Consider the following 23,188-nt stretch of genomic DNA (forward strand, 5'->3'; position numbering starts at 1 on the left):
TACCGCTGTAGCTACTTGCATGAGTGAGCACCACTCCTTGGTATGGGAGGAGCTCCCTGCTTGGGGACGGACCAGGTGATTTCAGCATCCTTAGCCCATGTTAGCTCTTGGATGATATTTCCACCTCCCCTTCTGTTCATTCCCTAATATTCCTTTCCTGTGACAGCCACGATGTGGCTTTGTGTACGTACTCCCCTGCACAGTTTACCCTTTCTGCTTGGTCAGCTGCCCTGGAAAGGGTTCCCACTCCACCCAGCATCATTCCTAGGTCTCTCCTGTGGTGTCCACTCGATCTGAGCAGCCATGAGAAGAGGGAAGGATGGCATTAAACACACTGGCACATGCAGGAAATGCATACTCCACTGTGGACATGTGTGCAGCACTGTCACGTCACTTAGAGCTGTACCATCTCGGAATGCTTAGAGATTCAGGCAGTTCGGTATGACGGGCAGGGTATACTCCACTAGCAGTAATTTGCCATCCTAATGCTGATTCCTAACAATGAGACTTAGAAACTTGACTGGTGAACCTGAACAGCCCTTTAAAAGCATTTGCCTGGAGGCAGGTCATATCAGTGGACTCTGTCAAGGAGCAGTAATAGCAACAGGGATGACCCCAAGTACAGTATAAATGCAAAAACTTACCCCCATAGGTTTTGCTGCAATACACATAATGTAAGATGATACGCTGCATCTGCATCCACCTCTGTCCCCATTTTCCCCAAAACAAACAGGATTTGAGCAACAACATCCCCGTTCAAGACATTGTTACTCATAAGACTATTGTCTCTACTTCTATACCTTTGGGTTGTCCCATACTCCTGGTACGGTGTCGTATGGCCTGGGTCCATAAATGTTTTCTTCCCTCCTGATGGAGGCTGAGCACAACTACACACCTCCCACCAGGCAAGTCCTACGTTCTGGCAAGCCCCAAGTGCCTTACTGCTGACTGAGTTTGACATTCCCCATGAATAGGTGCTTACTGGCAGGACATTGGATCTGTTCTTCCAGCACGCTTGTATCTTGAAGAAACTGATGAACAATATCTAGGTTTTGCCCCCAGTGCTGGGATACAAGAGTTAGAAACAAGGCCCTGGACCCATATTTGAAAACCAGCATTAGGGTGTCCATGCAGGAGCCATTTGACATGCTACATAAGGTACCCTCCTTCAGCGCCTTGGTACCAAGGCCAATCCTAATACAAATGCCAGCCCTCTCTTAGCAATAAACCTGTTTGTTTGGGATTTTAATCTTACCACTAACTTGTTAATCATGTTAACTCCTCACCCACTGGCAGAGACAGCTGAAGCGATTTGCAGGGACGTGTACAGAACACAGAGAAAATTCCTGTAAACCAATAAGCTCCTCTACCGGGATGTTGTCAGGGCAACCTATCAATGAGATGGCACTACCCCTTTCCAGCAGTATTGTTCTCCTGTCAGCTGGTCATCCATGGTCCACACTATGAAAACATTCAGTTCTTGTCCACGCTGCTGTCTGCACAGCTCAGCACGTTCAGCCCGTTTGTATGGATCTCCTAGCCAAAGCCAGCCCATGATAGTCCTCTATCAGAGAAGCTCTAGCAAATGGCAAATTTTACTATGTTATCTTATAATATATAGCAGAGTGATACGATAGTTTTTACAAATGAAGAAACCATCTGAGCCATTCATCTGGGAAGAATCACTATAGACTCTAGAGACAGAAATAATGTTTAGACAGTGAGTTTTGAGGAACCTTTTAAAGCAATTATCCCCAGCTTTAACTGAAGCATGAGCAACAATATCAAGTAACCAGCCTGTTGCAGGCAACAGTCCACCCTGCTGTCACTCATCCTTAGTTTTATCTTTTTATTTTTCTGTGGCTGTGAGGCCTTAAGTTGAGGCCCTCTGTTTTAAGGACCATTTTGCCTGTGGCTACTTTTTGAAAAACAGGTGAGTTTCAGCTCCTGTTCTATAAGGCCTTGTTTGTGACAGATAATATTTACTTACTTTATCAGTCCCTAACATTGTATTCTAAAAGTGTAAGCACTTCCCTCCCCCTACAAAAAATTCCTGTGTAGACATATTAAGAGGATAAAAAAAGGGAAGTTTCCTGAACAATGATATCCATTGCTGAAAAACAATAACTTCATTTGGCATTGTTAAAGAACACAGTCTGTTTTCCTGTCTTTTTCAGCACAGTCTGCTGAGGAATAAGACTGTGACAGGCAGCCTAAAACAGGTCCTTCAGCCACTGAGTCATCACACTAATCTGCCCATATTTTTCACAGCTTGTATTTTCATTAAATTGGAGTGGGCTACTCATGCCCTGCAAGCCTCACGTATTTTTCATAGCTGGATCTGCTCTATTTTATTGTTACTTAACTCTCTTCCAACTGCTTCTATTATTTAAGCCTTTGCACTTTTTTCCTAGCCAGATGCAAGCCAGGCTTATCAGGGCGGAGCACAGCTGCTTCAGAGCTACTTGAATGCAGCCAGAAAATCAGCACAAATGAGACTTTCAGTGCTAAAAGCTGGAGCATTTACAACCAAGACCTCGTGGTTACAACATTGCTGCAGGTTTCATCAGGCAGGTAGTCTGTCAACTGAAATAGGGAGAGGTGTACCTGTACGGCCTCAGCCTGATGTGGTGAGATCTCCCGTTAGACAGTAGGCTGTTACCGACTATCATTCTCTTGGCTTTTATGGAAGGGCGTCTGTGGGCTGTTCCTCATCTTCACATGATCAAAGTGAGGGCTACTTCAAATCCCTGCCATACTCAAGTGACTCTCCAACCAGAAAGACTGAAACTTCAGAAAGCTTCCCCTTCTCTTTTGAAAAAATAAAAAATTACAAGGCAGTTTTCTCAATAGTCTCGCTTCTGCATACCCGGGCTCAGTACAGCCCACTGGACTTTTTCTGGTACTATTAAAATTGTACACAAAAATAATTTCACCTTTATCATTTAAAATAGTCCTCTCTCAAAAACACATCTGCTGTTAGTTAAGTGATAAGTAAGGCAGAGAAACCACCTAATGAAGACACACGTGTTAAAGATTTTCAAGTTACTAACCAAAGCTTCAAGGTACCCTGCCACAGCTGCCAACAAGACAGCTCTTTCACAGACCAGACCAGAGCTCTGAATCTTGTCTTTGGACCTTTGCTACTTGGACCTTTCTTAACCTGCTGCCACCTGTCTCAGTGCCAGCTACCTCAGAGGCCAAGAGCTCTACAAACAGCATGGCTTTGCCTACCAGCTAAGCCAGAGCCACCCATGGGGGGCTCACCAGGTGCCAGGAGAGGGTGCCCACATCAGCAGCTGCCCATAGGTTTTCTTTTATTCAGTTCTCACAAACTCCCCAGTTCTCATGCTTTGCCAACAGACACTGTTGGCAGCGCTCTGCGCCATGTCCGGGGCCAGATTTGGCTCTAAGTACGGAGCTGCAGCTGCCTTTCTTGCTGATTTTGGCTGCTATGTCCCCAAATAGTGTGATTCAAAGAGCTCCTTCTACACTAGTTCTCTTCTCCTCCTACACTTAGCATGCCTAAAACATACTCAAGCAATTACAACAAAGCAAATCAGGGCACAGGCATTGAAGCAAACTTTGTTTGCTCCAAATATCAGGCAGCAAAATAAAACTGCAAGGCACTGTAATAAGTCTCCCCCAGTGAGTCAATACGTCTAAACTCAGATAATGCAGTAGGGGTTTTAAAATAACGTTACCTCAAAATAATGACATTGCAGCTATCGTACATCTCCCAAGACTTCTACACAGACCCAGAAAATATTTTTTTTTTTTGCCACAAGATATTAAATTTTTTTTCTGCAGACAGCAGAATTTGATCAGAGCATTAACCTTGGTGAAAAGGTATTTCTACTGACTTCACATGACACAGGTCAGTTACATCACATCATCAGTATAATGCTGCCTGAAAACAATAAGGGAGGTAACCAGGAGAAGTGGCGGCTGCTTGCTCTGCATTCGTTGATAAAGAGTAGATCCTTCTCTCTAGGTACTGGGCCCAGGTCTGGGTCAAACCTTTGCAGTCAACCTACCTTCCTCTCCTGCATCTCCAGCAGCTTGCAAGTTATATAACTGCAAGTATAACTTGTCGTTACTAGAAACTAATTGGGGGCTGTTACCTTGCCACCTTTAGAGAACCAGCTATGAACTGGAACGTGGGGCCGAAAGGAGAATTCCTGAACGGCGAGAACGGAAGACACCGAACATTTCCCAGTGGGGACAGCAAAACAGTTATTTCAGTTTTCTTGACAGTATTGGCTTCAGCCATAAACACACCTCATCATTATTTACCAAGGTTTGTGTAGCTGTTCTTTATAAGGGAACAAGTTACACAGTCACATATTTGCTATTACAAGCATGCCCAAGATGCTCATTAATCTGCTCAAGGTGAGGTGATAACCCACCTCTTATTTCCAGGTTTTTGTTGCACTTCCTGAAAAGCTGAAGGCTGGACATAGATTTATAAATACACACAGAACTATAATGGCTGAGCTGTTGTAAATGTCTCAAGACATTTTGAATTGGAGAAGTAGACACAATTCCCTCATAGAAATTCAAACCTAATATGAACATTTATCACTGAAAAATGTTCCTGTTTCTATGCAAGTCATTTTTTCCCCACTAATAATCTCAAGGAACTAGACTTTGAAGTGAAAGAAAAAACCCCAAAGTTTCTTTTTTAATACACTTGAAGTATGCAACAAAATGCTGCTGAAGAGTTTTTTATATAAAGTGCTTCTCAAAGAACTTTCAGATGGTGACATTTGAGAGGACACTGAAGAACCGTTACTGTGTTTCAAAGCCACTTCAAGATTGGGGAGAGCATTGGATCACACATCTGGCTGTTCCAAAGAAACTTAGTGATGGGAATTGGGCTCATAACCACTACGTACACGGGGGACATGTCCTAAGAAGGCATTTGCAACCCAACGGAATTGTCACACATCACTTCGTCTTCTTTGCCAGGCAACATCCCAAGCATCGTCTTCTTTGCCAGGCAACATCCCAAGCGCTTCATTCCCGGCGCCTCCTGGACCCACGAACCGTTGATTGTTTGCTCTCTCCGTTACATTCACTCCTCAGGCTAGCCTGGCACGGCGCTTCCAAATTACCGAGATAACTGGCGCTATCGGTGAGGAAGACCGAGCCCCTCTGCCGGTATGACCCCGCTATTTTTCCCCAGGTGCCAGTCCTCCCTTTCCCGGCCGCCGACCACCCGTCTGGGACGCCTCCGGCCAGCCGGGGCCTTGCCACCCCGCGCTGCAGTAGCCGGGCGAAGCCAAGGGGCGGCCCGCCACGGCGGCCCGGTGAGGAGGCGTGCGCCGAGCCGAGGCAGCCGGGGAGGCGGAAAGAGGGCGGGAGGACGAGCCGGCCGGCCGGCCGCCAGCAGCCGCTGCCCTCAGCGGGACCGGCCCCCGCCGTCCCCGTGAGCGGCGGCAGGGCGGCCGCCACGGCGGGCAACCGCCCGTCAGCGCCGGGGGGGGGGGTCGTGAGGGGAGGCGCCGCCTCGCAGCCCGCCCGCCGCCATTTTGGCTGGTTTGCGTCGCTTCCGCTGCTGGGAAGTAAACAGAGAGGGAGGGAAGGAGAGAAGCGGCGATCGCGGGCGGGACGGGACGGGACGGGCAGCAGAGCTACAGCCGGGCGGAGGAGGCGCTGGGGTCGGCTTCGGTGGAGGGAGCCGATGTGGCCGGAGCGGAGGCGCCAGCGCGGCCCGAGTCCCGGTTAATGCGAAGCGCAGCAGGGAGGCGGCAGGTGAAGGGGCTGGAAGGGGGTGGGCGGCGGCGGCGCAGCAGGACCTTCCCGGGGACCCCGGCCGCGCTGCCGGTGCGGGGAGGAGGCGGGCGGGCGGGCGGGCCAGCAGTGGGGGCGGCAGGGCTTGGGGCCCTGCCCGGGCGCGGAGCGTCCGCCCGCCGTCCGTCAGAAATCGGCGGCGCCGCGCCCCGGGCCGGGCCCGGGCCCGAAGGAGCCGACCCTGAGGGGAAGCTTCTCCGGGAGCAGCGGGGCTTGAAACCTACCCCCGGTATTCGTAGAGTATCGCTGCCTCGCAGCCTTCTCCTGATAGCAGTAATAAGTGGTACGTCTCGCATGATTTTTAGCGGAGCAAGTCGTTCGCGGCGGTGAGGGGTTAGGTTTGCGTCTGGGTCGCCCCCTCTTTCAGTCCGTTCCCCCCGTTAGCGCACGCACTCCTCCTCCTGTTTCCAGAACAGCCTTACTTCAGCGGTGAAACACCGCAGCGAGCTCAGTTAGGCTTGTTCATGGGCAAGCGTTATCAGCAAGATGTAAACAGCCGTCCACAGTTGTTTTGTTTTGTTTTTAACTGCCATTGTGTTCTGTCTGCACCTCACTCAGTAATAAAAACAATATTAAGCATGTGCTTTGCTCCTCCTCCTCCTCCTCGGTGACTGAACTATGCGATTATGGTCGAACGTGACTATTGCAAGAAGGTAGCGTGGGTTGCGCCCAGATGCGGAGTTCAGAACACTGAGTTCAGAAACAAGTTGTTACAATAGGTTGGGAAATTTGCTTGGAAAAATCTTAAGGAGTCAGGCATCCTGATTTCACCCATCTTTCTGTCCTGGTACAGTTGCGTATTTTTCCCCCCCTTTCTGTCAAGGTCTTCGATTTTAAAGCAAAGTTGATTATAGCAGCAGTTTGGAAAAACTGATCAGTGATAAGCATGTCCTGAGTATGCCAGAGAGAGTTAAAAGCAAGATTGATGGCTCAAGCATTGTAAGAGGCGATAAGCAATCATTGTTTGAAAAATAGATTGTATCCATGCAGTAGTATGCTACCATGGAATTTTGCATCAGTGTCTTTCTCGCTGAAAAGTTATTTCTGTTGGCTTTGGGTTTAAAATGGTTAGGTCTTTATGCTATCAGATACATAAATCAAAGTGAACTGAACTGCCTAATTGCATTTGCCTGTCGCTATATTAAATTTGCAGAAAGGTTTACTCTCATGAGTGGCCTTATTTTTTTATAAATAATTTTTAGATGACTCTGCAAACTTCTGTAGGCAAATCTGCATTCTTTTGATCTTGTATTTATTTTATTGTTAGGCATGTGAAGAGGTTGAAACCAGTTATGTTTTTAAAAAGCTATTCCAATACTTTAAATTCTGAAACAAGATGACAAAAATTAGATGAACAAATTAATTAGAAGCTAGGTGACAAAACAGTCATCTGATTCTTAAAATTGGATTTTTTAGTCTTGAGCTTAGATACGTTTTTCTGTTTTAAAAAAGTGCCACAAGGAAATATTTTTGAAAACTTATGATTACTTCCTCTTTTCAATTACAGGAGCATCTGAGATGTCAGTAACAAAAAAGTTGTTTGGAAATGTCTTTTCCCATCCCCTACTTTTCAAGCTATGGCACTTAGAACACATAGCATCTTATTTTCCTGGGGAGACTGTGACCTGAAATTCATCATCAGTATAGCTCTAGTGATGGCCGTATTGTCTCTTCTTCATTTGCTGTCTATAAAAACTTGGGATAGTACCCCACAACTTAGCGTAAAATTTAAAGGAGTATTGCATTTCAGACTAGCTTGTTACAAGTAATATGCTTGGACTATGCTTAGCAGTTATCTCAAACACAGACATGACAGGTTTGCAGTGAATTTGCTAATCTAATTCTTGATTAGTTATTAAGTTTAATTATTCGGTTTTCACAGTTGCAAAATCCAGTTCCTCCATCTTTTTGTTAGTTGCAGATGGTTCTAAGTCACTATTCAGTTTTCTTGCTTTCCTTCTATACCAGTGAAGTTAGTGGCTCAGCAACAGAACTCTCTCTCAGGTGGAAAACTTGTTTTAGCACAGGAGTCATGTTTTGCGTAGTCTCATAGTCATGAGCTGTGAATCACAGTAAACAGTTCTCAGGGAGCAAGGAGAGATTTTTGTTGTTTTCATCTAATGATTGCCCCCAGTGCTACTGGGATTAAAAAATGAAGTTGAAAAAATCAAGGCAAATTCTATCAGTCTTTCATGACAGTATGTTCAGGTTTGTTTGCATCATTTTATGAATAGCTTCAGACCTTAAGTGACAGCTTGCTATTGTCTTGTGAGTAGGTAGGATTAAAGTGTTTCAAAGATAGTTAAGGAGATGCTGGCTTTGAGAAAATATTCTATGATGCATTGGATGATAAACAGTATAATTTTTCACTTGTATATCTAGGATATTACACTTTGTTTTAAAAAAGACTTCTAAGCTTTTACTTACTTGTGGTACATAGCAGGGAAAGTTAATTGTGCAGATCCCAAATGAACTGGGCATATGATAATCTTGTATGTGTAATTGTACTTGAATGTTAAATCAGAATTATTTCACTTTGTACAAAGTCCATGCTTATCTTGTAGAAATCACGGGGGCTGGGGGGTGTTTGTATGTATCAAGCCCACGACAGCCCTGGATTCTCTTAGCTTTTTAGAGACTACAGTTGAGTATTGTAGTTTAGCGTGAGGTCTCATTCATCGTTCTTTAGGACATGATGTGCATTGCACTGAGGCTTTTAAAAATAAATGATTGGATGCTAAGTTCAGTTGTAAGCTGGCATGTACAAAAGAACATGCTTTGATCAAAACCCAAAGCTAGATTTATTTCAGATTTATGTAGTGGTGAAGTTTTTTTCCTCTTTAATAGTGTAATATAAGGTAGAACTTTTGTAAGTGAGACCGCTGTGGAAGAAGTATGTGCTACTGAGAATGAGACAACCTTTTGCCTCAGACTTGCTGAATTTAATATGATTTTGAAGAAAGTTTGCTGACTTTTTTTGCGGGTTGAAACTTCCAGACTGTTACTGAAAATCTTTCATAATCCCTATTTACTAGTTAGTTGGAAAGATGAAAGCACACCAGTGTTCTTGATGAAATATATTTTTAAGGATACTGATTTAAAATAGAAGCATATTGAAGTAACCTTTTTTTAAATAAGTAAAAAGAAAGTAAATGTTCTTCCTGTCTGGGAATAAAAATTAATTGGCCAGATACAACATCTGCAAGATGCAATACCTGCAAACATGCATACGCTCACTATTTACTTTCTTGCCTGCCTTTTGCCTTCCACAGTTTCAAATGTTGTTTCTGGTGAATAGGACTGGGGCAGCAATATGAATGTCAGTGTTCACAAAATTGTTCAGAAGAATATCTTTCCATCAGTAGGAAAGTAGAGCGATAATGAACAAAATAGTAAAACAAATTAGGTTCAAAGTGTTCCCAAAACAAAAGTGAAACACTGAAGGAGATTGGCTGTTACAAATGGATTGGCACTGTTAATGATTAAAGAAGTAATATTAAAGATATCTGTTTAGATGGTAATGTTATTTTTAGACTACCACTTCAAACTCATTGTTAATTGGGTTTTTTCCTTTGGGGGGAGCAGGGGGCACACACTCCTGCAAAAGTGTGGTTACAGAAAACGTGCTTTTTCACCTCCACAGTTTTCTATTAATACTGTTCTTTTCAGCTCTGTTACATTTACAAAATATATAGAATTTTTTTAATATATTTTTATAGAATGAAACGAGGAAGGAAAACGAATGAGGCCAACAGCAGTTCATCTGAAGAGACAACTGAGAAAGAATCCAAGAGACACAAGGTTATAGATGAGAAAACCATAGTTGTGCAGAGTCCTGACTGGGCAAACCTGCTTCAAGACATTATCCTGCAGGTGTTTCAGTACTTGCCCCTTCTGGATCGTGCTCATGCATCGCAGGTCTGCAGAAGCTGGAACCAAGTGTTTCATATGCCTGATCTCTGGAGGTGTTTTGAGTTTGAACTGAATCAACCAGCTACGTCTTACTTGAGGGCTACGCATCCTGAACTAATCAAGCAAATAATAAAGAGGCATTCCAATCACCTGCAGTATGTAAGCTTCAAGGTAGTGTATTTTATAGGCTTTTAAAAAGTAATTTTATAAAAATAAAAGCATCTGTTAAACTTAGTTATTTTTCTTTCTTTCTCTTTTTTTTCATTCAGAATATTTTAAGGAAATATCTCTGATACTTTTGAGACAGCTTTGATGGTTCATCTATATAAATATCACAGCATGAGAAGTATGATTTAATTGTCAGTAATTGAAATACTGATGATAAGTGCTAATGGACAATTGTGATCAAAACATTTTAACATGCTGAAAATTAAAGAACATCACAAAATGTTACGAAAGACTTACGATGTTATTTTTGTGATTAGGATTGTCAGTTATTTAAAAAGAAGTACAACAGCTCTCAGTGTGGTGGGCCTTGTTTTCAGGCGTAGTATACTGAAGAAATGGGTTCTCTAAATGAGCATGCAGACATGGAGGTTACCTCCCAATTCATTTGTTTATTTGGGTATGTTTTCAGGACCAAAACTTGGAATAACAGTTCTGAACATACCTTTTCATTGCCTGGGGATTTTTTTGTTTGGTGGTTTGTTTTTTTTTCTTTCTTGTAGCATCTTAGCTGCTTAAAATTCTGCCTCAATGAGAGGGCAGAAATAGTTCAGTTCTGATACTACTCTACATGTGGGTATCTGCCTCAGAATTAAGCTTGATCAGGATGCATAAAGTGAGCATTTCCCCGTTTCACATCCTCTAGAGAGTTGGATCTAATATTCACGGTCAGAAAACATCTAACGCATAGAGAGAGACTTCAGTACTACTAGTAAGCAACTAGCAGTTTTAGTACTAAATTGTATGGGACTGTCTGTGTATGGCACCTCCTCAGCACAGCTGTGTTTCAGTTAACTGAAAAAATACATGGTATTTGCACAGGATGGTATATCTACTGATTGTGCGTGGCTGAGACAAATACCATTTGGTGAGAATTGGCTTTGTTAACATCATGGAATTATTTTCAGCAGATGAAAACCTTTAACATTGGCCTACATATCACTGTGTTTTGGAAGGATGCTGTGAAGCAGTCATGGCTGCATATGCATCAGCTGTGTGACAAATTTGGAAAGGAAGTAACTTATGCAGCAAGGTGGACGTACTAGTTGTTTGATTCTGAAATCTGGCAGTTTTAATGTAGGAATGATCAGTGTGCGGGTAGCTGGGGCACCTCTGCCTTGTCACGTGTATTGCTATTGCTTGATGCAATACCAGCTACAAACTGTTATCACAAGGTTTGCAGGGTTTTTATCAGTGTCCAAATAAAGAAAATTTATAGCAGTATTGGAATGACCTTCCAGTGTCTATCTCCTGTCTATGTTGCTTTGCACCAAGTGTTTTTGAAGGATTTCGGATGCCCTTCATTGGGAGGGTGATACCCACATCATTTCTTGAACGTGTCGCTTCACTTGTCCTTTAGTGTTGCAGAATCAACACTAGATCGCAGGAAATACTAAGTAGCAAGAATAATCACAAAGAATTGGATATAACAGTGACTGTTACTCTGCCAAGGCTGAAAACTTGAGGATTTTTTTTTGTAGGCAAAGAAAGATTGGATTGTTGAAAATGGAGTTTTTTTCAGCTTGTGTTCAAGCAGAAAATGAACATTCATTGGACATAGATCAGTTGCTGACAAGGTAGCATGGTTTATGGTAGACTTAAAATTGATATTGTGATCGAGCTTTTTACTGTTCTGTAGGTTTGCAAAGCTGTCATGCCTACTGTATATAAGAGGTTATTCAGAAGGCACATCTGAGTGTTGGGGGAAATTCCACTGGAGGCACATTAAGTGATTCGGTTGTGTAACAAGTGGACTAATGAAGATTTTTTTTCAGAGTATCTATTGCATATCTGTTGTGATATTAATGATGAAGGCCCAGTCATATAGGTACATATGATAGTGCACTTAACTCTCCAGCAGCTCTGTTATAAGCTGAGTCACCGTAAAAGGAAGCAGCTTTTCACACAGTAAAGGATTTATAGAATTCCTGCATTTTGATAAGGAAGAATATAAAGAGGAAGTGAGGTAGGCTCTGGACCCAAATGAACCTCCACTTGCTTATTACTTTATGTGGTTTGAATATCTTGGAAGAAACTGTTTAGCTGACCCCTCACCATGCTAAATGGGCATGTAGCTATAGGACAAGGGGTAGTGGCTTTAAACTGAAGGAGGGTAGATTCAGATTAAATGTAAGGAAGAAGTTCTTCACTGTGAGGGTGATGAGGCGCTGGAACAGGTTGCCCAGAGAGGTTGTGGATGCCCCATCCCTGGAAGTGTTCAAGGCCGGGTTGGATGGGGCTTCGAGCAACCTGGTCTAGTGGAAGGTGTCCCTGCCCATGGCAGGGGGGTTGGAACTAGATGACCTTTAAAGGTCCCTTCCCACCCAAACCATTCTATATGATTCTATGATGCAGAATTTTACCAAAGTGTTTAGAAGAGTGGTAAATTTATAGCAAATTATCTTGGAATTTTGATATGTATTTTGGAGGGGAAAAGAATGACATTGATGGATTCCCAATGAGGTGTTTTGTGGGTTTTTTTGACATCACATTTCAGAAGGTAAAGTGAAAAAAACCATTGAAGTAAATCTACTCTACTCTGCTTTTTTGTAAAGAGTGTGTTTGATTCAGTGTTTTCTGAACAATAAATCTGTTTTGTTTTAAGGTGGACAGTAGCAAGGAATCTGCAGAAGCAGCTTGTGATATTTTATCACAGCTTGTGAATTGCTCTCTGAAAACACTTGGGCTAATTTCAACTGCCCGGCCAAGCTTCATGGATTTACCAAAGGTATTTTAATATGTATATTTTTGTATAGCAAAATATTGCAGTGGTTCATACAGTATCTCTATAATTTATGAAAGGTTTTATTGTAAGAATAAGAATCTTTGGTAAGGAAAACTTTATTACTGGGCTCTATTAAAGGGAGGAACTGAGATGTTGTACTAAGATGGTGTCGTGGTTTCAGCCCAGCCGGTAACAAAGGACCACGCAGCCGCTCGCTCACTCCTCCCGCCCCCCTCCGGTGGGATAGGGGGGAGACGGAGGAGAGAAAAGAAAAAAAACTGGAACCTCGAGGGTTGGGATAAGGGCAGTTTACTGGGACAACGCAAAAAAAGTTACAACAACAACGACGGTACTAATGAAAGAGTATACAGAAAAGAGTGATGCACAGTGCAACTGCTCACCACCCGGGACCCGACGCTCCGCCACTTCCCCCACCGAAAGTCGAGAGCAGGCGCCCCCTCCCCCCGGCCCACTCCCCATGTATATACTGAGCATGATGTCACATGGTATGGAATAGCTCCTTGGCTAGTTCAGGTCAGCTGCCCCGGCTATGCCCCCCCACCTCCCAGGTTCCTGTAAAAATTAACTCTATCCCAGCTGAACCCAGGACAGATGGCTAACTAAAGTTTCACTCATTCTCTGCATCATGTGAGAACTTAGTCCTGACCTTGTTCTTCCAAGTCCTCCTGTCTATTGACCTCAATGTAATACTGAGCAACATGATGCAAGTCAGGAGGCTAGATGATTTGTGTCTGTGTAATTGTACTGTGAGACTGTGGGAGATGTTTAGGAGACAATTATAATTGCATGAGTGGTAGAGTTTTATCCATGTGGACTTGCTGTAGGGATTATATTATCACTGAGCTCTCTTTAGAAAGCAATATGATCATGATTTTCAATACTTCATGTTACGCAGTCGATTGTCGGATTCTGAGGTAAAGTGCTCTGTATTTCTGGAATTATCTGTCAGATTTTTACCTTGCATGTTTACCAAAAATTAGATTTATTTAGAAGACAGCTAATCTAGAACACAGCAAATCTCTTATATGTGCTTCTAAACAAGAATTCCTGCTAGCGAGGTACAAATGTACTGTTGCTGAGGAGTAGGAGAGTGGTTGGGGTAACCTGGGCTGCTTGTTCTATGGCAGGGACATCTTGGATGTCTTGCAGCCGCAGTTCTTGAATCCAGTCCAAATGTATGTGAAGGGCCAGATACAGCTAGCCTATTAGCTGGATCTCAGTGATGTCATTGCTGATGATGGCAACAAGGACAAGGAAGAAGGGACAGCCTCAGGAAAGGAAGTAGGCTATAGGGTTTAAGCAAGGTTAGCTACAGAAGGATTATCAATTATTGTCCTTGGCAGTGATCACAGCCACGTCATGTAGTCCTCCTGAATATGTATTTTTAATCCTTATTTTTCAAAGATTTTCCAGATCTTTAATTAGCTTTTGTATGGGGTTTTTTCATTTTTCCATGTACTTTGAGCTGTGACTAAGAAAACCTGAATGTAGTGAAAACACTCCACAGGCTTAGTGTGTTAGCAATACTTTGTCCTTTCAGCTCTTGCATATTGTATAATTTCTTAATCTGAATGCTGGTTTAGCTCTATTGCTTAGTTTTCACTGGAAGGGTATGTTATGGTCCTGTTCAGCTTGCTGAATAATTATTTGTAGTCATTCATGCTATGGTCTTACTCAGCTTCAATGCTTCTAAAATACAGGCTTCTGTTTTTTTGTTCCTAACAGGTTCACATGTGGCCTTTTAAAACTATATTCAAAATGAGCCAAAATCAACTCTAGGCATAATTTGCCTTTTGATATTTACCACTCCAATAATATTGTCACTGGCACATGTTACCAGCAGCAATGATTTTTAAAGAAGAGAATTGGACCATGAATAAGTTCTTAGGGGAAGCTGTTAGTACCAGGCCCATTGGATGAGAAGCAGGCAAAGATGAATGGATCTGAAAAATGGTTAACACTACACAATTTTTTAATTTTTTTTTTTAATCAGACTGTATAGGAAGTCTGAACTACTTTGCATTATCTTCACTGGCGCTCTTCTGATTTCAAATAATGAGACGTCTGCCAAATACTTGTAAATCACATTTAGTGTTGTGTTGCCTAGTCCTTTCAATGAGCACATTCTACATAAATCTTTTAAAGAATCATACTGTAGGCTACATATGTGTCAATATTCAAAAGACATTAAATTCCCAGCTTTTACATTTTGGGATACTGCCTGTCTTCTGTTAGCTTTTCAAACTACACGTTCAAGTTACCTGTTTTTGTAAACATGGTTAACTCTTTGCCTTTCTATTTTACAGCCTTCTTAGTGAAGGAGATGGCATTTTTATTTTCTGTATTTAGAATGTAACACTAACACTTTTGAAATACAGAGTGGAAATACTATTAAAGCACCTTGTCTTTAGTACGTGACATATATAATCAGTGTATTGTCAGTATAGTTGGGAGCGGTCCCTAAAGCCAAAATGCCTAATGCTTCTGATTTGAACTTTGCTTCCATTTGCGTGAACTGACTGACAGTTATAAAAATATTAATTCCTGCTCTAAATCTAATTGTGTGTGAGTTTTAGCAAAACCAATCTTATGTCACCTAAGATTGGGCAAATACTGTTGTCAGGTCTTCTCTCATATAACTATTCAGGATTCTACATGTGCATGTGGCTCAGAGTAAAACAGTATTGAAATCAAAGTAGCAGGTAATTTTATGGGATATTTAATGTAGTGCATGGAGGAAGTACTTTTTTTTAAGTCTTCTATTTAGTCAATCTTTTAAGAAATTGTGAAGATAAGCTAATTATTCACTTCCTTCATACAAGCACGGCTCTATCTGCTCCTTAGTGTGTGTTTCTCAAGTTAAGGTGTCCTGGGCTCTGTCTTTACTGGTAAGTTTCCATGGTTACATAAAAATGCTGAGGAGCAACCTTGAGCAATGGACTGCCATTATCTATGCTCCTTAATCAGTAATTAATTGATCACCTGCTCCTTGGCTCCATTTGGACCACTCCAGTTAGCATTCCAAGACAAATCTGTTCAAACCCTAAATACTCTGTGTGGACGGTAGACAGGGAGTAGTATTATTTGGCTTTGGACACATCTTAACAGTACAGGGTTTCCACTCTTGACTGTGTTTGCCTCTCGCCAATGCAGCACAACTCACCATGTGGGAATTCCTGTTCCAGAAGATGGTTCTTTTAGAGTGCAACTTGCAAATTACCCTCAAAATTAGGGCCTCTAGGCATTCTCTTTGCTTGTGCTCTTCCTATAGATTTAAGTTTGTGTAGTGGATTGTCCTGGGTCAGGTTCTTGATTTGTTTAATGTTAGACATTCTGATTTGCCAAATACATAGATTGATAGCAAAAAATGATTATACTTCCTCTGCTTACAAATATGTCAATTTTAGTATTAATTTTGATATTGCATAATTTAAAAGAATGCTTTTTCAGCAAATGCTGTCAATAAGTAAAAGAAAACTAGGACTGCTGTGAACAGTGTAAAACCATTGAGATTTTTATTTCAGATACTACTGTTTCATTTAAACTTTTTTTTTTCCCAGTCTCACTTTATTTCTGCACTGACAGTGGTGTTTGTAAACTCCAAATCCCTCTCTTCGCTTAAGATTGATGATACACCAGTAGATGATCCATCTCTCAAAGTGCTAGTGGCTAACAACAGTGACACACTCAAACTGTTGAAAATGAGCAGTTGTCCTCATGTTTCTCCAGCTGGTAAGCTACTCTGTTTTTTGTTGGTTTGGGGCTTTTTTTGTTTGTTTGGGGTTTTTTTTAATGTATGCATTAAATTCTGTCTGAAACTAGTAAACCCCTGAAAAAATGAGGGTGGGATGAGAGTGAGGATGAATGTGGTATCTACAGCAACTGTCACTGAATAAAATACTAATTCAACTGGTTGTCAGTCAGTCCGTCCATCCTACCACTTGCAGAGTGACTACTGGGCTAATAATAAAATAGTGCATGTCTGTTCTGGACAAATAACTAACCTTTTGTAGAACTTAAAAGAGTATGTATTGACTTGATAGTGCACTAGTTCTGCAATGACTATGTAAGTATTCCAGTACAGTTAAGCTTTTTGTGATGTGAGTTCCTTTTCTGCAGTTCATTATCTATGGGTTTTGAGTGTTGCAATGTCATGGATTATGGAGATGCTGGTTTAGTAATTCTGAAAGAAAGCAGTTTAATTTTTGCTGGAGAGGGGAGATGAGATTGAGCTGTGCAGAACTTCTGCCATTACCAAATGTACTTCATTAACACTCTAAGTGTGTTTGTATTAAGAATGAAGCCAGCTAGTATCAGAATGAAATCACTTAAGATTGTTGAGATTCATAATATTAACGTTTGTGGAAGACTTATGCAATGCACAGCAAGTTTAAGATTGATTCACAGCCCATCAACTTAACACTTACAGTTTTTCACCGAGAAATGGAAGAGGAGTTTTAAGTGAGATGCTGGCAACTTAGTTAAATTCCTTTTCTGAGGACAAGTAGAAACTACTGTCATCGCCATAACTTTCTTCATGCAAATATACTGCAACTGTAAATATTAGGTATATTGTATGTAAAATTCACCAGCAGGACTCCTAATATGTGGTGAAAATGATACCGTAGCAGAGGGCATGTTGCTATAGTGATATCAAACAAAATGCAAACTTAATACCTCTTGCAGGTATAGCTCTCGAACAAAACTTCTTTGTATAAAGAAGTCCTGAAAATGCAGGTTTGGTTTGTAGCAGATTTGTCCAGCAAAGTGTTCACCAGCGTGTTAACTGGAATGTTATTTCCTTCAAAGCTTTGTAATCGTAGATAGGGGGTTGTTTAAATTAGCTTGAGTGACTGGTTTTTCTGACTTAAAATTTTGTTTGAGAACCCTTGTGTCTGAGAAGCACAGGAGGCATAATATGTCTTTCAGGAGGCATAGGCTCCAGCAGTAATTTGTAGCTAGGCAAAGAGAGTAATTTCCTTGGACTTGGATCCAAGAGCAACCTGTCAGCTCTGGCAGACTTTGCTGGCTTGTGGCTAATCCTTGCTAGGTTTTATGGAACATCATACACTTGGTAATTTGGGAGAGGGGCGTGAGTTTATGAAGTTGTTTGACTGTTGTATTCTGTTTGATATATCTTGTACGATGTTTTAAATTGAAGGAACAATGGGTAAGAAATGGCAATGCCTGTTTAAGGAACAAGGAGCACAACTACAGTTGTCCTTCATGGAGCAGAGGTGAATAGAATGGGATCAGATGCATTAGTGACAAAACAAGAGAGTGCTAAGCAAAGAGCAGAAGAATTTGATGGCTTAATTCAGGTATGGGTGAGCCTAGAGATGGAGAAAAAAAGTGGAACAAAAGAAAGGACCTGGTATGTGGATAGTTGGCTTCAGAGCAGGCAGGCTGCAAAAATGACAGTCTTGAAGGAAAATGAGAAACTGAGTACTGAGACTTACCTGTATTTTTTTTCTAATGGGAATATTACAATTAACAGGCTGCTATAAGTGTGGAAAAACTTTAATTGAACCAAAGGGGCCATGAGTTATGCAAAACTAATTACTTATAGATGCACTTAAAATGGTGTAACATGCCTTCAAATTGCGGTTCTGGCAGGGAGGCAGGGTGTAATGTTCATTACTAGGTAAGTTCTTAAGAAATCTGTTAGTGAAGGACTGAGAACAGTAATGCAAGTAGTGCAAGAGAGACTTCACTGCTGCAGGAATGAAGGAAAAAGATTGATATCAAACTGTGAATTGCTTCCAAAGGGTGCTCTGAATAATCCCTAAGTTACTGTACAAAGATAAAGAGGCATGTTTGGGTTTGGGCTGGAGAAATAAAGGCAGTGGTGTATTTCTAATCTTTGTGAGCATATCTGAAGTTTCTTCTGCTTCCTTTTTCCCCTCTGAACTTTAACTTGCATTAGAACTGCAACAGTACCTTGTAAAACAAAATAATGGTTATTTTTAAATCCACATCAATGTGCTGTTGTTTATTACCTGAAATATTAGCTATTGGAACAGAGGGAACTGAAAGCATTTCTGTAAGGGTTGCGTTTCTGCTCTGCTTTGGGGATAGAAGGGTTGCTTCTCTGAGTGGGGGGGTAGGGGACAAGAGTTGAATGTAGGGTGTGTCTGCATCAGCAGTTTAGTAAAGGGATTTTTTTGATGCGAATCTGTGCTGTATGACACCAGAGCGATTTACCCCTTGGTGACAGAAAGGTTTAGGCAGCGCCTAGGGATGTTCTGTGAACGTACCACTTGCGTGGGCTCCAGGCAGGCCGTCCAGTAACTATCTACAGTGTATTCATTGTCAGTTCTATATGCAGGATACATAATTTCACTGACAGTATGGAATGTGGATATCCAGTCCTAGACCCATAAAAGATCGCAGCAAGTTGAACCCCAGTTCTTCCCTTTTTGCATTGCACTAGTCAATAAGGTACCCTTAAAGTTAACAAAGGTAATTTGTTGAAGGATGGCAGTCTGCACAAGCTGGTTTGGATGCTAAATTTGTAGCAAGTTGTTTTCTGAAACTGTAGTGATGAGACAATGTATCTGAATTTTGAAACGCTGTTTAAAATATTTCATGTGTCGACAGACCTAGGTGTTAGGAAGCAGCACACCTGGGTCTGCTTAAATGGAGTGGTTGTAGTAGCTCTTGCAGGAGTATTGCTGTGAGAATAACTGTTTGTTATGATTTATGGACAGGAAATGATCTCTGGAATGTTTTGAAGGTACACAAACGTTTGTAGTTATACTTACTTGTTCAAATTTTGTAGTCCAATCTTTAAAAAAACAAAACAAAACAAAACAAAAAAAACCAAACCAAAACAAAAAAACAAACAAAACCCCCCCCCTGGATTTTCACTTCATCTTGGATCCCATCCCCTCCCCCCAAATGAAATAATGAGTGTGCTTACACAGATAAACTGTTTCTATAGGAAATAGTTGCAAGAAGAGTTGGGTTAAAATTCTGTTTACCTAAATTCTGCTTTTTTTATTCATCTAACGAACTTTTTATATTTGAAATGACAGTATTTGATATAGTTAGAAGAGCTTCTGATGGATGTGTTCTTGCAGATCCTGAGGTGGAAAATACATACTTTTTTAGTGTATATATTGATGCAATATTTTTACAGTAATTTTTCTTAAGGAAGTGTTTTTAGGCTCAGTGTAGGCTTCTCTTTTGAGTTTAATAACTGCACCTTAAAATAACCACTGTCTTTCTATATTTCTTCCCATTGCTTCAAAGCTATAGGGTATTGAGCTCAGGTTTTTTAGCTGCATATTAAATGCTGTGTTCTCATCTCCTATATTAATGGAAAGACCATATCCTGAATTTCACAGTTTTCTGGGCCACATGAAATGCAGAAAGCTGTATGCTATTTTTTTTTTTTTTTTTAAGTACTGTTACTAGTGTGGTACCATTGCTTATATCTGCAAATAGGATGAGTGGAAACCTTATAGACTGAACTGAATTCTTTTTGTTAATGTCTTTGTCTTCCATGAGCAGCAGATTATATTGATTCATTAGAGTCTGAAAATTACTGTTCTAGGAATTAATGCTCCCAATTTTTAGAGTTTTCCCTGTTTTTTGCTGTTGCTTTTCCAAATTTAAATACTTTGCTAGAAAGAACAAATACTGACAGCAGCGACTTTGGAATTTAGTTAAAATCTAGCATTCGTTTTAGGTTTGCTTTCCTCAGGTGACAGATTTCAGTCATGGCTGCTTTGTCAGCCACAGAGCGGGACAGCAGTTCTTCTAGAGCAGGCTAGGGAAATACTTTTATTATGAGTAAGCCCCTCTTACAAAAATGAATTTGAGTATATGTGGTCCTACAACCGGGCAGAACAGTCAGAGTATGGTATTTATATATTTGTCACAGGAGAATCAACCCCCATGGGAAAGTACACAATGCAACATGTTAACTTCTTTATGTTTCCCTAGCAAAATAGTGATGTAGTCACATAGTGTATGTGCATCTTACCGTGTAGGCACAAAGAAGTCAGAAGACCATGCTTATGTGGAAAAGATTCATGTTTTGGTTGTCCAGTATGATTTTGTTTTGATGTTAGGTCTTGCTTGCATGTTGAAATAAGTGGTCTTTGCACCCTCTTCGTACATAAACAAATTCACTCATATGTTTCTTGTTTGGTTATTAGTATATTTATCTGTGTAACCCCTTTCATAATGTTCTCTTTTCCCAGGTATCCTTTGCGTGGCTGACCAGTGCCATGGTTTACGTGAATTGGCACTGAACTACCACCTGCTGAGTGATGAGCTTCTGCTTGCTTTGTCTTCTGAAAAACATGTCAGGTTAGAACACTTGCGCATTGATGTTGTCAGTGAAAATCCTGGACAGACTCAGTTCCACACAATTCAGAAGAGCAGCTGGGACGCTTTCATCAAGCATTCTCCTAAAGTAAATTTAGTAATGTACTTTTTCTTGTACGAAGAAGAGTTTGACCCGTTCTTTCGTTATGAAATACCTGTCACTCACCTTTACTTTGGAAGATCGGTAAGCAAAGACGTACTTGGCCGTGTTGGGATGACGTGTCCTCGGTTAGTTGAACTGGTGGTGTGCGCCAACGGATTGCGGCCACTTGATGAGGAGCTGATCCGTATTGCGGAACGTTGCAAGTATCTGTCAGCCGTTGGCCTAGGAGAATGTGAAGTCTCTTGCAGTGCCTTTGTTGAGTTTGTGAAGATGTGTGGTGGTCGTCTCTCTCAGCTTTCTATTATGGAGGAAGTTTTGATTCCTGATCAGAAATACAGCTTAGAGCAGATTCATTGGGAAGTTTCAAAGCATCTCGGTAGAGTCTGGTTCCCGGACATGATGCCCACATGGTAAAGTCCTTAAAAGACTTCAGGGCAGATGGAATAGCACCTTAAACCCAAGCTTACCATATTGCAATTTACTGTATAAGCTTATATGATACTATAGTTTTTACTGTAAGTTACTTCATTGTTTCATTAGAAAATTAATTTTTCATTCAAAAATGATTTATGAAATCCAGATTCAAAAATAGAAATCATGGATAGCTCCAAAATCCTTTCTCATCCAAACAAAAATCTGTTTTCTGTCTTAGATTTGTTCTTTTTCATTGACAGTGACCTCAAACTTCTATGGAAATAAAAAATGTATTTAAAATACTGAAATGTACCTGCAGAATACCAGTTTTAATATGCTGTCCTTCTTTGATTTAGATGCTAGTATTGAACACGATCAGATTTGATCTTAAAAAACAAACAAAACCCCACCAAAATTGCACGCTTCTGTTGCAGAGTATAGTATTTCTAAATCCAGTCACCTAGATGACAGGATTAAGATTGTAAGGAGCATTTAGTAGGTTGTGAAATATACACATTCTTTTATATGAAAGTCATAAAAGGCAAGAGCAATACACAATAATATAGTTTAGATAATTAAAATGTTAAGTTTGCTACCTTATTCAACAGATTATTAGATCCATCTAAAATGTATTTAGAGTGCAAACAAATAGTAGTGCAAGCTACCAAAAGTGGTGTGGATTTTTTTCCCCTCTATGCATTTTAACGTAGTTTGCTTATGGGGTCTCAGATCTGTGTCTAAACCTGTTTTAAGGTATTTTATGTCTAGCTCAGGAAGCGAAAGCATTCTGGGGAAAAATGTAGATACATTGTATTTAAAAACACATCGGAGTTAATGAGCTTTTCTTGCACATTAACCAGTTTTGCAGCATACGGTTAGATGGAATAATGTATAGTTTATTAAACGAACCCTGCAGTGTTAAAATGTGATGACGTGATGAACAGTGTGAGACAAGAAAGTTAAAATTTGAACGGTGACCAAGAACCTTTTAACAAAAATCTTAAGACCTTTTGTCTGCTTTCAATTGGCAAGAAATGACATTGTAACAGTTGCTTAGGCTGTATAAACTAATTGTATACTGTAAATCTGTTTCAGAAATGTTTATGTATAAAGTGAATGTTTGATAGATGATCATTTTGTATACCTTTAATTCAGCTAGTTCAATCATTTCATAATATTTAAACACCTAAAAGCAGTGAACTTGCGTGAAGTAGAGCAATAGGCAAAAATTTGTTTTGAATACTTGGTAAATCGGTTTCATTAAAGAAAGATTTTAGTCTGTAAGTGGTGTAGGCAATGTATTGCCTGTGTTCTGGATGTGGCTTGTGACTTCATTTCTTACCGCCAACAGTTACGATATTTTCTCTTTTACATTATTGATTGGTAACACTAAAGTATTCCGGTGACTGCTGAGTGTGTTTGAGGTGTGGTCAGCCACCAGCAAGGCAAAGCCGCCCCAGCTGTGGGCTGTACTGAACGTAGCTGGTGGCTGCTTCTCATTTGGGCTGTACAGCTAGTTCTGGTAATCGGTAGATTTTCTTCATTTCTGAGTTCAGTAATGTTTATCCAGACGTATAGTTCAAGTGTAATACACTTATGAGCGCATTTAAGTTCATAACTATATTTTGAGCAAACACTGCTCGGCAGACTGGACA

The 23,188-nt window shown here is 40.9% G+C and overlaps 1 protein-coding gene across 1 annotated transcript; it reads left to right on the top strand.

Annotated features, from left to right (window-relative positions):
* The first annotated feature begins 5,582 nt into the window (after window positions 1-5,582).
* On the top strand, window positions 5,583-22,817 carry FBXL3 (F-box and leucine rich repeat protein 3). Its single transcript, XM_030036256.2, has 5 exons — window positions 5,583-5,757; window positions 9,516-9,879; window positions 12,539-12,661; window positions 16,240-16,411; window positions 20,890-22,817. Exons 2-5 carry the CDS (start codon window positions 9,517-9,519, stop codon window positions 21,531-21,533), a joined length of 1,302 nt encoding a protein of 433 aa, XP_029892116.1. The 5' UTR covers window positions 5,583-5,757; window position 9,516; the 3' UTR covers window positions 21,534-22,817.
* The last annotated feature ends 371 nt before the right edge of the window (window positions 22,818-23,188 follow it).

Source organism: Aquila chrysaetos, chromosome 14, assembly GCF_900496995.4.
Source record: "Aquila chrysaetos chrysaetos chromosome 14, bAquChr1.4, whole genome shotgun sequence".
In the NCBI taxonomy this organism is placed as follows: domain Eukaryota; kingdom Metazoa; phylum Chordata; class Aves; order Accipitriformes; family Accipitridae; genus Aquila; species Aquila chrysaetos.

What these genes read in the sequence shown, in the direction of transcription:
- FBXL3 (XM_030036256.2), top strand. Translation starts at nt 9,517, where the DNA reads ATGAAACGAGGAAGGAAAACGAATGAGGCCAACAGCAGTTCATCTGAA. An exon ending in TGCAGTATGTAAGCTTCAAG is followed by an intron (nt 9,880 to 12,538) that starts GTAGTGTATTTT and finishes TTTTGTTTTAAG; the next exon opens with GTGGACAGTAGCAAGGAATC. An exon ending in TCCTCATGTTTCTCCAGCTG is followed by an intron (nt 16,412 to 20,889) that starts GTAAGCTACTCT and finishes CTCTTTTCCCAG; the next exon opens with GTATCCTTTGCGTGGCTGAC.